The sequence below is a fragment of the Talpa europaea genome (genome assembly GCF_964194135.1).
Source record: "Talpa europaea genome assembly, chromosome: 5".
Lineage (NCBI taxonomy): Eukaryota > Metazoa > Chordata > Mammalia > Eulipotyphla > Talpidae > Talpa > Talpa europaea.
Window position 1 is genome coordinate 2,292,443 of NC_140071.1, and position 14,542 is coordinate 2,306,984.

At 61.3% G+C, this 14,542-nt stretch overlaps 1 protein-coding gene across 1 annotated transcript; it reads right to left on the bottom strand.

The window, feature by feature from the left end:
- Nucleotides 1-7,671: 7,671 nt before the first annotated feature.
- FASTKD3 (FAST kinase domains 3) lies at nucleotides 7,672-13,591 on the bottom strand (the record flags this gene model as incomplete). The annotated part of the gene is made up of 6 exons (XM_084233513.1): nucleotides 7,672-7,770; nucleotides 8,678-8,792; nucleotides 9,089-9,158; nucleotides 9,795-9,969; nucleotides 11,471-11,556; nucleotides 12,154-13,591. 6 exons carry the CDS (start codon nucleotides 13,589-13,591, stop codon nucleotides 7,672-7,674), a joined length of 1,983 nt encoding a protein of 660 aa, XP_084089639.1.
- Between the last annotated feature and the right edge of the window lie 951 nt (nucleotides 13,592-14,542).

The window sequence follows — 14,542 nt, forward strand, 5'->3', positions numbered from 1 at the left end:
CCCCAACTCCGGACTCTGAGCAGGTGATGGCTTGGAGGCCATGCATTCATAGGGTTAAACAACAAAAGCCCAAACTAAGGGACAGGTAATGCTTACTCAGCATTTGGCGCCATGACAATGGGTTAGCTCTTTGGGGGAGAAATTAACTTAGGTCTTCGTGGCACTTTATGGATGAAAGTGAATTCTGGATGGATTAGAAAAATAAATGGAAAGTAATACCTCCCACTCATGAAAGCAATGGGGAAAATGTTGCAGAGAAAATATCAGAGACTTCTACCATGCAGAGCTAGGCATTTGCTTATCAGATAACATTAACACTCCAAAGGATGCTGGAGGAGAGGCTGCAGAAATCCAGCCTTTGACTGCTGCGTGCAGGGCTTCCGCAGACACTGACTGGGTGGGCTGGGGGCTCGCGTCCAGGCTGCAGAGATTAAGCAAAGCCTTAACCTCGCCTTCAGTGAGGGAGACTAATAACCAAGACAGAAGCAAGTGATGAAAAGAACAGCTTAATTGCAATGGCTGCTCTGGGCCACTTTGCACCTGTTAATTAAATTAAGTCTCCAAAGAGCTCGCTGCAGTTGGCTGTGTGACCCCTGCTTCCCAGGTGGACCCTGAGGGTTCGTGCTGGGGCGCAGCTGGGAACCAGCCGTTTCGCCCAGACCTGCTTCTCTGCTGGGTCAGCGCTGTCCAGGATGGCGATATCTTCTGCGGCCGCCACTCGCCGCCCACTAAGCGGATCAGGTGGTCTTTGCTGTAGGAGCTGCTTCCGCAGTTTCTGCTCAGCATGCAGAAGGGACGGGGGACTCACATGCCCCCGCAAACCTGTGATACAGAGCGCCCAACTGCTCTCCAGCGCCAAGAATCCGCATCCGGGTCCAGCAGGAGGCGGAAGGCCAGTTCCCGAGCCCAGGGTGGAGGTGACTATGGGCGGCGAGACTTCAGTGGACTCAGAGATGCCGTTTGCTGTTTTTGCTATTTTTAAGGCTCTTTTTTTTAGGTGTTAACATTTCCGTGCATTTTCTGTTACGTGATACCAAAGGCCTGGCCATTTGAAGGTGCCTGCCTTGCCAGTGATCAAAACTGGGCGCTGAATTACTTTTTCTGAAAATACACTTTACATTAGTTTGGTCTCAGCCCCACAAACCTTCCAAGACGGGAGGCCTCAGGGCACGGCTCAGCCAGCATTTTCTGCAGAGAGGCGGAGAGCAGACTCTTTTCGGCTCACAAGCCACATGGTCTCTGCCGCAACTGCCCCACTCTGCGGGTGCAGCCTGGGCTGCTGAGGGGATGCACGTGTGCAGTGTCGTAGTGGATCTTTATTAAAGCAGGTGGGGAGCGAGATTTGGCCCAGGGCCCCCAGCCGCGGCCCCCACCTTAGAGGGGCACGGTTCTTATCCACTCCCTGTTTCCTTCCAAGTACAGAGCTCCTGTCTCCGCGACTCCTCTGAGACCTCAGAAGATGGAGCGGCTTATCAGATTGGTGACTTTTGGACTTTTGGAAGAATAAACTGGGTCTGCCAGTTTCCCGTGGAATTGCCGGTCCCAGGGGGTGGGGGTGGGCCGTGCCGAGTTTCGTCGCCTCCCAGCCCCCACCCCATTTGCCTAGCACTTCTCTGTCTCCTAAAACCTGGCTTTTATCTCTGCTACATACACTTCCATCTCGTCTTTCCTCAACAGCCTCAAGGTGACGATGAACAGGGCCCTCCAGTGAGACACATACAGTGTAATATTTCGATATATGAAATTACTGTTACGGCTTTCAAGACGTAACACTCATGGGAGGAGAAACACGAGGCTGATGGTGGCAGGAGGCTGGGCGCCCTCACTTAGCTCCCCAGAGGCCGGTCGTGCCGGGGGGTCAGCAACGGGCTGTGAAGACAAGGCCCGCGTGCAGTGTCCCTGCTTCCTCCAGTCTCTCTGTCCTTCCACATTGTTCGATGCCAGCGAGCCAGGAGCTACCAGGTCCGAGAGAGCCTGGCCTAGGCTTGTGCTTAGGACACAGGTTTGTTTGCCAGGGTTACCGTGGTACCCAGGTGGGGGATCTCAGTCCTGGAGGCCAGAAGCCTGAGGTCAGGGCATCACTGGGGTCGAGTCCTTGGGAGAGAGGGCGGGGAGGGACCCTCACAGGCCTGCTGGGCTTTTCCCAGGATTCCCCAGTGCCTGGTGCTGTCCGGCCAGGAGGTGAGGCCGCTTGCTGCGATGCTCTCGCTACCTGCGGTTGTTCAGATCCAGGCCTTGGTCTCCTGCTCGCAGGCAGGCTTCTGGGAGCTGCACCTTCCCTCTGGCAAGGACATGGGCAGCCTGGGCTCCTGAGACCCACTTCAGATCCTGGCAGGCGGTCACCTTGCCATCCTGTGGTGGTAGCTTTAGGCTTCAGAACACCCCTCTGTCCCCCGCCATCGCCCCCCAACCTTCAACCCAGCAGAGCTAACCCCGGGAACTGCCCCTGTCATTCTGGAGCAAAGAGGGAGTCCACAAGCTCTGGTGGTCGTGATGGCTGTACTCTGGGGTCGAGAGGCCCGGGAAGGAGGCCAACCCCAAACTCGCCCTCTTCCTGCAAACCTGATGCCCCTAACTTGCTTGCTTGCGCCCTTCAGCCTGCATGCTCTCCTCCAAGCTCCAGCCTTGGCGAGAAACCCAGCCCAGGCCTAGGGCCCCTGCGGGTGCAGCCCCGCCCCCGCAACAGCCCCGCCCCCGGAACGCCCCCGCAGGTACAGCCCCGCCCCTAGAAACCCTCCCAGGCACAGCCCCGCCCCCAGCAACCCCCAGCTAGGGTAGCCCCGCCCCTAGAAACCTCCCAGGCGGTGCAGCCCCGCCCCTAGAAAAAACCTCCCAGGTAGTGTAGCCCCGCCCCTAGAAGCCTCCCAGGTACAGCCCCGCCCCTAGAAACCGCCCAGGTACATCCCCGCCCAGCCCCGCCCCTAGAAACCTCCAGGTCGTGCAGCCCCGCCCCTAGAAACCTCCCAGGTATAACCCCGCCCCTAGAAACCCCCCGATAGGGTAGCCCCGCCCCTAGAAACCCCCCAGGTGGCCCAGCCCCGCCCCTAGAAACCTCCAGGTGGAGGCCGGCGCAGGGGCGACTCCAGCGGCAGCCCCGCCCCGACCCCGCCCCGACGCCCCGCCCCGGCCCCGGCCCCGGCCCCCCCGCCCCGCCCCGGCCCCCCCGCCCCGCCCCGGCCCCCGGGGCTCACCCGGCGCGCGCGCGCGAAGTAGCTGAGCTCGGGGGGCGGCGCGCGCGGCGGCGGGGCGAGGCTGACCGCGGGCTGCGCCGAGAGGGGCAGCGGCCGGGGCTGGGCGCGCAGCGCGGCGGCCGTGAGGTCCGCCCCGTCCTCGCCGCCCGCGCCGTCCCCGCGCCCCGCGCCGTCCCCGCGCCCCGCGCCGTCCCCGCGCCCCGCGCCGTCCCCGCGCCCCGCGCCGTCCGCGTCCATCGCGCCGCAGAGCCGGGGCGCGCGTTCCGCGTCGCCTGGACACCGGCCCGCGGCCGGGGGGGCGGGGCGGGGCGCGGGGGGCCCCTCTCGGCCCCACCCACCCCGCGGCCCGCCCGCCCCGCCCCGCCCCGCCCCGAGCCGGGCCCCTGCCCGCGCGGTCCGGGTTCGGAGTCGGGGCGCCCGCGGCCAAGCGCCGGGCGGGGCTCCCGAGTGGGCGCCCCAGACCTGCCGTCCCGGCCGGCTTCCTCCCCGCCCCCGCGCCCACCCACCCCAGGCCCCGCGGGCTGGACGCTGGCCGCGCCCTGGGGTCCCGCAGCCTCGGGGGGGGGGCCGCGGGGAGGGCGCCGAGCGGGAGGGGCGCGGGGCTGCGCGGGGACCTCCCGGGGACACACGTGAGGCGCTTTTCTCTCTTGCCCTCGGGGTTCCCCGGGGCTGAGATTTGCCCCGGGTTCACTCCCGACCCTTGGGGCCCGTGTGGTCAGGCGCCCGCAGCCGCGGAGAGGGGCGGGGTGTCCGCTTGAGCTGCCTGTGTTTCCAGGGGGTGTCTCAGTCCCGGGGGTGCCCTCCAGCCCCCAGAGAGCGGTCAGAGGTGAGAGCCAGGGCCTGCAGGGCAGGACGCAGAGGTAGAGAAAATAGGGGGGGGTGAACTTGCTGGTTTCAGGCAAGTTCTCTTAGTTCCTTAAGAGCGCGCGTCTCCCCGCGGGGCCCTGCTCTGTATTGGGGCGACAGGGAGTCCCAGGGCCTTCAGGAGCCTCCTCAAGTCCGGGCGCCTGCGGCCTGTGCTGGGAAGGCCTGTGAGGTGGGAGAGAGGATGAAGGACTCAGGGGCTGCTCTCCAGGGAGGGCACGAACCGTGTGGGAACGTGTGCAGCGCACAGGCCGGCTCCAGGGGCTTCACAGGACGCGCCCCGCGGGGCAGGGGTGGCCTGCGGGGAGTCAGGTGAGCTGGAGCCGCTGTTGGCTGGGTCGGGCTGCTCTGCTCGCCCAGCTGGCCTGAGCCGGAGACCACAGCCTGCCGGCGCCTGCCCAGGGACGCGGCCTCTGCGGGCCTGCAGGTGTGGGAGCTGGTCCCTCAGGTCCCCCCACCTCGGCTGTGAAGGGCGGTCCCTGTGGTCAGCCACACTGAGCCCCCAACCTCGCACTCGAGGTGGGAACTGCAGGTTTCCTTTGGCTGGGTGCCCCTGTGCGTGTTGAGAGACCTGAGCTGCTTTCACTGGATGCCCCGCAGAAGCTCCGCACACTGCGCTGGCAGGGAGCGCCGAGCCAGGCCCCACTCGGGAAGTAGAGCGCGCCTGGGACATCCCGCCCTGCCAGGAAATTCTCAAAAACTAACGTATTTGTCGCCGAGCCAGCGCAGCGTCTGCCTGGAGCCCTTGCTAGGGTCTGGATGGCACCTTCGGCTCATCAGGGAAAACAGAAAGGAGGAATTAGGGACCCCTGATGCCCTCACTGGGGGGGGGTGGGGGGGTGGGGGGGTGGGGGGGCAGAAATCAGACTGCAGGGCCTGAGGGGAGGGAGGGACAGACAGACACAGGCTGGAAGAAGCAGCTAAAAGTAATGTGGCCCTTCTCATAAGTCAGTAGGTCAGTCACCCAGAGTTAAAAAAAAAAATGTTTTGAAGCAGCGCAGGAGCCTTGGAAGACAGAGCAGGTGCCCCCTGGTTCTGCCGGCTGCGCCGGGCAGCGAGGGAGGAACGTGCTTATTGGCTGTGGCTGACGTGGGAGCGGCTGGGTTGCTCATGAAGACGCCAGGAAAGGAACAGGGAGAGGAGAGCTGGAATATGCCTGGGAAGTTGTAGGTTTTCATGCTAACGAAAGGGACGTGTGGCTTCGTTTTGCTGTTTTACTCTTCGGGGTGCTCAGTCTTGCGTCATGAAAGTCAGAAACTAGCATTGAAAGGTGTTTTCTGCAAACATCCGGATCCAGAATGCCAGCCTCCAGCCATCCGCGGTGAGGCCTGCGAGCGGCCCTGTGTGTGTGTTGGGGGGCGGGGAGGGGGAGGGGGGCAGCTGTCTGGTGCTCCTGACAGGGGATCGCAAACGCTTTAAGTCAAGGTGACTCGCGACAGATCCCGAAGCCAAGGAACAGCAGCCTAGAATCAGGCTGGCGGGCTGCTGCGCCAAGGGAGGAGGTGCCGGGGCCAGGGCGACTGACCAAACAGCACAGGGAGGGCTAGGGGGCTTGTGGGGGGCCACTGGGAAAGCTGGAGAGACTTGAAGCGCAGCTCGTCAGAGACACTGTCCCACCCAGACCTGCAGCCCACCTGCGCCGTCTCTGCTCCAGACCCGCATCCACCGCCCCGGACCCAGAACCCCACACTCGCCTCCTGGCCTACTCACCCCACGCTCAGATTCACAGCTGCACCCAGACCTACACGCACCGACTGTATGCGCGCACACACACACACACACACACACACACACACACACACACACACCCCAAGACACAGGCGCAACACAGATCACTTTCTCCAGGCCCAACAGGTGCAAAGGCTGCAGCCCGGGACCGTCCTGACGTTGCTGCCCCCTGGTGCTGAGTGTGCAGAGTGCTCCAGGGATTCCCCCGCAGGTAAACATTTTCATTCTTTGCAACAATTTTGAAAAACTACAACAAAACTACACTTCATTGAAAAGCATCGCTGATAAAGAGCATGAAGAGCCATCGCACTGGAGATGTTACTTCATGAAGTCCATGGTTTCTGTCAGTGTGGGTCGAGCACGCGAGGTCCGGTGGGACAGGGCGAGGCCCCCTCCCGCATCCCCCACGAGCCTGCGTCGCCGGCCACAGGCCCACTTTCGGGACCGCAAAGCGATTTCACACAGTGTGGGGAGGCCCGCTGGCCCGTGACTGCCCCTGTGTCGGGGCTGGGCCACAGCGCCTGCTGTGTCTCCCCGCAGACGCCTCTCCTCTGGAGAGCTCAGGCCTCTTCCGCACCCCAGGCCTGCAAGGGCCCCCGGGCGCCCTGACCCACCGCTCAGGTACTGATCTCCCCCACCTCCTGGCCCTGCAGGCTGGGCTCTCCCTCCCCCCACCCCCCCAGCTTGATCACAGCTCTTTAGTTGGGCAAATGAGGGGAGAATGAAGGAGTGAACGAACGGGTGGGGGAGCTACAGGAGACAAAGGCTCAGCGGACCCACTGGGGCTGCTCATGGTGCAGGCACCCCCAGGGAAGGCAGCTGAGGGAACATGCGGGCAGAGACTGGAGGGTGCTGCTGCAGACCAAGGAGCCCTGGGGCCTCCAGAAGTAGTAAGTAAAGGTCCCCCTCAGCAGCTTCTGGGGGTGCACGGCCCCGCCAATGCCCTGATTCTGGACTTCCACCCCGGAGCTGTGAGGAAATCCACGCCCATGGACTTATGACTGGCCCTGGGGAAACTGAGGCCCACGGCCACGCAGCAAGGGCAAAGCTGGGACTCAGGCCAGGCTGCATGCAGCAACTCTGGGCCAGTGCTCCCAGCGTCTCCAGGCCTCACACCGCCTGCCACACCGTGAGTGCAGCAGCACCTACACCCTCCAGGAGGCCCCTCTGTAAGATGGGAGAAGCCTCAATCAACGGGTGCAGGAGACTCAGCAGGGTTGTGCCGGAGCTCAGCCCGGCTTGGCCTGGAGTGAGGGAGAGACGGCGCTGCTCCCTGCCAAGGCCTCGGAACCAGGCGCCGGGGGAAGCCAGTTACCCTGATGGGACTTCCCGCCCCTCCCCGGAAGGGCACGTCACTCCGCTTGGGGACCGGGAAGCATCTGCCATGAACTGAGGACAACTGAATCCATTCTTGACTTAAAATTTAGTAGCTCTGCACTCCAGACACCACCCGCTTCTTCCCACCCCCTAATACGTCATTTCACTTCTGTTGTTGTGAGAAAAAGGTAAGAAGCTCCCACACGAATATAGAATATTTTATTACTCTTTCCTGCATAACCGTAACTGTCTCATCCACAGTACGGAGTCTCACGACGCCTGTGTCCACGTGAGGTGGGGGCCGAGGCCCGAGGCTCGGCCGAAGGGGACCGAAGTTCTCTAAAGACCATAGTGGTCTCGGGCAGCAGGTAAGCGTTAGAAAAGATTTAGAATAAACTTATTCAAAATTTCTTTATTGTGTTTGATCACATCTATCTGATGTACCAAGTATCTGTGATACTACACTGAATAGAAATAATTAATTTCAAATTGTCCAGGGACACCACAGATCCTTCTAGATGGCGGGATGCGGGTCCCCTGCCAGCCCCTTTCAGAAGCCACATTCCTCCCGTCACCAGCGCACGCCAGCGCTCTGAGAAAAGAGTTTTCTCTGCAAATACTCCACTAATTCAAGTCTCGTTTTCAGCACTTCGATCTCAAAATAGGGGATCTGCAAAGGGAGGAAAATACATGTTGTCAGAGTGTTGCAGAACCCGAAGCGGCCTGGGCTTCTGGTGACCCTGCTTGTGTCTCACAGCAGCTCCTGGAGGGCAAAGCCACAAGGGGGAGACCCGCCCCACCCCAGGCCCCCTGCTGTGCCAGGTAAGGTGCTGCCCTCAGGCTGCCCCTGAGCTCAGGTGCTTGGAGAGGGGCGGGGACAAGGGAGAAAGGCAGGAGGATGTGGGGGGCTGGGGCAGGGGACGGGGCTCAGAGCAGGCCTGGCCGACCAGAGGGTCTTGAATAAGGAGCGCAGAGGGGCCTCCCTCTCAGGCCGGCAGGAGGGGGCCACAGTGGCATCTGAGCACACCAGACACCAGGGCTGCGAGTTTTAGGAAGATGAGTCTAGGGCTGTACGAGATGGAGAGGGAGCAAGTGACCCCGGGGACGCAGGGAGCAGGCCATGGGTAGTGCCCTGTGGCCACCCCACCCGGGCCAGTGACTAGCCCAGGATGGGAGTGACCAGGGTGTGCAGGTGCTGCTGGAGGGCTTAGCGGGCACCTTCTCCATCCTTTTCCTTTCACCCAGAGGAAGGAAAATTAGCAGGTGCGCTGGCACCTTAGTGATTTTAAAAGCAGAGCTAAAAGGGAGGCGTGAGGAGGTGAGCAGAGCAAACAGAAGTGGAGTGCGGCACAGCCCAGCGAGAGAATACAGAGGGTCTCGCTTTCAGAAAACCGCAGGTTTGAAAATTTTGGATTTCAAAATACAGTGAGGAGGTTTACGCCTGATTCACAAAGCTGGCATTTGGACTGGACGCAAGGGCCTTTCTTGGTCCTCTGGGCTGGCAGAGCACACGGGAGTCTGGAGAGGGACACCTGAACCAGCCATCGCTTTTACAGAGAAAACTGGTGCCATCGTACCTGAACCACCTGGTACCCCAGCAAGCTCAGCTGTCTCTGCTTGATGGCCTCCCTCCCCAGCAGGTGCCTGCTAGTCACGCAGAACCTTTTCGGCCCATCGATGCAGAGCGCTAGCCTGGAAGATGGGGAGAGACAACAGCTCAGGCCTAAAGCAGCACCTGGGGTCGCTGCTCCTGCCCCACGTGTTCTCAAGTAAGCCACGACGGGCGGTTCCTCTTCTGTCGGGAAAGTGCTCGATTTCATTACACTCGTGTACGTAAAATGTCACGAGGAATTTCCAAAAACAGTATAACGCAAAGCAGGGCTTTCATTTCCAGAATCGTGACTGTTTTTCTCACCTTCACCATCACTGCTAATAACCCTGAGAAATCTCTTAACGTAAGACCCGCCGACCCCAACGGTTTTCATTACCTTTTATGCACATCTTCATCAACTGTGAGTGGTAATACAAATCCTTCTTCATCTAACTTAATTTCAACATCTGGTGAGAGAAGAAAGGAAAAATTCTTCGTGATACCCTCATCAACACTATCTTCCTCTCGTCCTGGTTCTGACTCCGTCCGCACCGCCTTTACCAACGGGGCTGAAGGCTGCAAAGTAATGACCACACCAGACAGGTGAGACTCTCCACAGGCCCCAGCACCCTCGCCAGCCTCACGCTAAGCAGCTCCCGCTCCCCCAGGAGGGCTGGCCCGGGCTCACGGGGCGCTGGCGTCACGCCCGCTTTCTCTCTGTCCACTTCCCTCCAGACCGGGAAGAAAACCTTTCAGGTTCAGCAAAGTCAGACACCTCTGACCCCGCCACCCCCACCCCACCCTGCTAGGGCCCCCAGGGCAGGGGTGGCGCCCACACTTATACCCAAGGCTGGCCCCTGGGCCAGCTCCTTCCCTCCCTGGATGTCCTGCGGCCCTCAGGGAGGAGAGGCGGAGGGGAATGAGCTGGGGCCCCCGGAACCTGTGAATCGCATCTCCCAGAGTCACCCCCCGCCCCCGCCGCACCCCGCCTTCGGGGGCCAAGTGCATGCCCTGTTTGCGGAGAGCTCTGCTGGCTGCCACGGCCCATGCCCCCGGGAGGCCAGGACAAGGCTGGGCACAGACCACAGGACTCCCCGCCTCACCTATGGTGTAGCCGAAGGGTGTCAACACCTTGGAAGCAAAATAGCATCTTCCTCCTAGAAGGTCAATGAGCCCAACCATCACGGATTTATACAGCCGGAAGTCCATGGGGGTCTCCAGGGAGCAGCATGGAGTGAGAAATGACTTCACCTGATATCTGGGGAGGAGCCGGGGACCCTGAAGACAGTGGGCGAACACGAGCAAGGAGAATTAGATGCAAACCTGGAGAATAAACGTCTGAGCCGAGGTTACAGGCGAGACACTGCCCCAGAACCAGGACAACACCCCCCTGCGCTGGGCGTCTGCCCCTCACAGGCCGCAGCCCCTTCCAGGTGGATTAAAGATCGAAATACAATAAGGCAAATACTTCTTAACGTCAGTGAGATATTTTTATTGCCTTGCGCATGTCTTAGGCTAAGAAATACAGGAGCCATAAAAGACATATCTGACGACAGGAACTTCCTGGACAGCCAAGGCATCTTAACAATGTTAAATTAAAAGGAGAGGAATTAACAGCTAGAAACAGGAGGACCTGTGTGCTATGCACAGAAGAGTCAGGTCCATCTTACCACAGCATGTGCTGGGACAAAAGAAAGAAGACCCAGGAGAGAGGCGGGGCGTGTGCGGGCAGCGGTGGTGAGTGGACGGCCGCCAGGCCCTGCAGTCCACTTCGTGGGCCCGGGAGCGGGAGGGGAGTTGCGGCCACCAGGACGTCAGTCTGCGTGGTGTGAGGCTGTGGCAGGGGCCGGCCTGTGGGTCTTTGAGCTCCGAGACGCACATGGGGGTAAAGGGGGTGGGGCTCCCCGCAGCTGCGCAACTGTGTCTCTGGCCTGAACAGGCCCGCATCACCTTTGCATGCACGCTGAGTGCTTCCCGTAGGACTCAGTGTCCTACCTTGACCGCGCCTGGCGTGCAGTCAGAACGAGCCCCACAGCAGGCTGCCCACCCTGCTAAAAGCTCCGGGAAGACAGACCTGGGGCGTTGTTCTGCCCAGCCGACAGACAGGGGTACCCAGAAGCCCATGGAACGGCATGGCGCGGGGCCCACACGGCGGAAAGCACGTCTTCTTGAGATGTGCTGGCACAAAAGCCAAGGGGACTGTGAAAGCTCTGTCCCGGGGACAGAGAAACCGCAGCATCTAAATCTTTGCGCACAACCAGGCAGAGAAGCTGCTCTGACACTGGCCCGCAGGCAGGGGTTGGGAGGGTGGGGTGTGGGTGTGCAACTATCTCCATGTTATCTGCTTGGCCCCAGGGCAGCTGCTGGAAGGCTAACGCTGCTTGTTTTTGTTCTCAGGCCTCATCCTGGAAGCAGCCACTCTCCCAGGGAGCAGGGTGGGCAGCCTGCTGTGGGGCTCGTTCTGACTGCACGCCAGGCGCGGTCAAGGTAGGACACTGAGTCCTATGGGAAGCACTCAGCGTGCATGCAAAGGTGATGCGGGCCTGTTCAGGCCAGAGACACAGTTGCGCAGCTGCGGGGAGCCCCACCCCCTTTTCCCCCATGTGCGTCTCGGAGCTCAAAGACCCACAGGCCGGCCCCTGCCACAGCCTCACACCATGCAGCACAGCAGGACATGGGTCCTTCAAGGACAGTGACTCAGGAGAGGGGTCGCTTATCAGAGAAGGACTTGGAAGATGTTGGGGTGGGGCAGGGACAACAGCGACCACCCAGCTCTCACCTTGTAGAAAGGGCACTCCAGGACCGAGGTCACGAAAAGCTGGGTCAGTTGTGCGAGACTCAGTCTGTCCAAATATGGTTCCTCGCCTGAAATGAGAAGCTTCCTGGTCACCCCTGGGCTGAGTCGGCCCGTGTCACAGAGAAATGAGCATGGAGCGCGACGCCCTCCGGCGCTGGCTCCGGCGGGGTGGTGGGGCGCTCTTACACCGCCCCGGGAGGGCGTGTTCTTGCTTGACGGGACAAAAACTCATTTGGACTTCCAAGAACTCAAGTTCCTAACCGGAAAACATAACTAAACGCAATATAATATGGATGTTGAATTATGTCAATTTGCTTTGCCTGTGGAGATCCCGGTTTTTGACATATTTGATTGACTCTGAATTAAGATGAACACCTCTGTCTTCCCCCAAAAAGCTACACAGCTGTTCTCATCAAAGCTCTACACGCTGAGACTATTGTCACTGCTGCCACGCACATTGCTGCAAGAACACCCTCCCTCAGCCGGGGCGGCTGAGGGCGCACCCAAGCTGTTGCCTGCCTCTCTGTGGTGCTCGGTGCTCTGGCACCCTTGAACCCTGTGCTTGTACCAGCACCTGCACCCTCGGGCGTCCCTCTAGAGACACAGGGGACGTGACCACGTCGCAAAGGCTGATTTCCCACTCTCAGTCGTGACAGCCAACTCACCTTGCAGCTGTTGAAGAAAACAAGGACTGAATATTTTTGGCATAAAGTTGACTGGATGGCGTTCAATAAGCGAACACGAATGCAGAAGTTTCAATAGTGCTTTGGGTGGGAAACAATTATATTGCGTGAAGAGTATATCTTCGAGCTTCCTAAATAAAGCAGAGGCATTTGGTGGCAAGTAATTGAGTTTCCCAAATGGTTCAATCAGCGCTGAAATCTGGAGAGGTGAAAATTTTTCTGACTGCTGAACGAAAGTCTCTGCGACGGCATTCATGATGGGCTTAGAAAGAATGCGCTTCTGCCCGCAGTACTCCATGACCCTGCTCACCAGCTGGGGGTCCAGCGCCAGGCAGAGGGACGCCACGTGCTGCTCGAGGCCTTTCGTAAAGAACCGGTCGCTGTGCCCGAAGTAGATGAAAGCGTCCAAGACTTTTTCCAGCTCTTCGTTGGTGAATCGGGGGATATGCCTCACCACGTATTTCCCCAGCTTTATAACCAGAGGGAGCGCCTGCGTCTGATCAAGAGCCACGAGGGCGCTGAGCATCTGGCTGATGGATTTAGGACTTAGGTTGGCAACGATGGAGAGAGAGAAGTCGTTGATCTTATTTAGAAACTCCTGGTGCTGGTCTACTTTTTCGGAACACAGCTGCAGTGTTCTATAAAGGGCCACGACATCCTCAGGGGTGAAGTTTCCCCAGTTCTCACCCTGCAGCTCATCCTTAATCAGTCCAAGCATCGAACAACCTGGACCTTGCAGTTTAACCAGACTTTCCGCAAGAACGCAGAGACTGTGCACGTCCAGGGCACCCCTTTGGAGGCGATGCTGGCATTCAGCCACCAGGTTCGGTAACAAGCTACTCTGGGGACCCACATTCAGCAGCGTGAGGGCTTGCAAGGTGGCCACCAAGCCGGTGTTTGACAGGTTGGAGGGCTCCCGCTGCACCTGAATGCACAAAGCTTGAAAGATGCTGTTCTCCAGGATTTCCTTCGGAGGCCCTGGGCCGCCGCCTTGGTTCTCCATTTCACAGATGCGCTGGAAGGCTCCGGCCGCCATGCTGTCCGGCAGCGCCTGCAGGGTGCTTATAAAACCTAACACTTCTTGTGATGAAGTGAACCTGTGTAGTCTCCTGTAGAACACCTGCTCGTCGGCGTCTTTCAGATCGCGTGCAAGCCCGCCGCAGTCAGGCACAGGGGCAATGCCCGGCGCCTCCAGGGGGTGCAGGTCGTTTCCATTTTCCGAATGGAATTTTTGACAGCAGGCGTGATGGAAGCGGACCCGGGCAGGCCCAGGCTGTCGTGAACAGACCCAGGGGCACAGCGGCTCCCTGAGGCGCCTGTGAACGTGCGCGACGGGCTGACTTTTCAGAACAGCGCGCGCCCCGCGCCTCCGAAACTCAGTGAGGTGACAGAGGTTCCTCCGCAAGGTCATCAGAGCCATGCCCTGGCCTCTCGGCTGCTCCTGGATCGTGACCAGATGAGAAAGACACACGGTCAGACACACGGAGAACCTCAGCATCAACCCGTGATTACCTCAGCGGGGCCTCAGAATGTGGGGGCCCCCGCCTGGGGCAGGCCCGCCTCGGGGCGCAGGAGCACGCTGCACCCCGGGCGACGATCGCGTGGGGAGCGCCCCGAGCCCGCGCGCTCACTTGGTCTTATTGCATCTCACAGAGGAGGGCGCTGAGGCAGGACGCGGACACGCGCGGGCCCGGGAGACCCGAGGCCGCCCACCGGCCGGGCTGCCCAAGCCCGGACAGGTCAGCGCCAGGGCGCGCGGCCAGGACTCGGCGAAAAGGCCCCGCGGAGCCGGCTCCCCGGGCGCTGGGCTCTGCCCGGGGCGGGGGCCGAGAAAGGAGCAGCTCGGCGAGCGGGCGGAGACGGGCCCCGCCGCCCGCGGGCAGGAGTGGGGGCGCCGGGCGCGCGGGCAGGAGTGGGGGGCGCAGGGGGCGCGGGCAGGAGTGGGGGCGCCGGGCGCGCGGGCAGGAGTGGGGGGCGCCGGGCGCGCGGGCAGGTGGCGGGGGGCGCCGGGCGCGCGGGCAGGAGTGGGGGCGCAGGGGGCGCGGGCAGGAGTGGGGGGCGCAGGGGGCGCGGGCAGGAGTGGGGGGCGCAGGGGGCGCGGGCAGGTGGCGGGGGGCGCCGGGCGTGCGGGCCGGCGCGGGCGGCGCAGGACGGGCCCCAACGCGGCGCCCCGAGCCCGCGCTCCGGCCCCGGCAGGACTGGGGGGCAGGACTTGGGGGCAGGACTGGGGTGTCGGGGCGCCGACACCTACCGACTCGGCCCCCGGAAGTCCGCGCAGCCGTGGACACTCGGGCCTCCCGGGCTTCCGTACGCGCTCGCCGCGCCGCGTCCGGGCAGCACCGCGCCTGCGCACCACGCCGGCCCGCGCCCG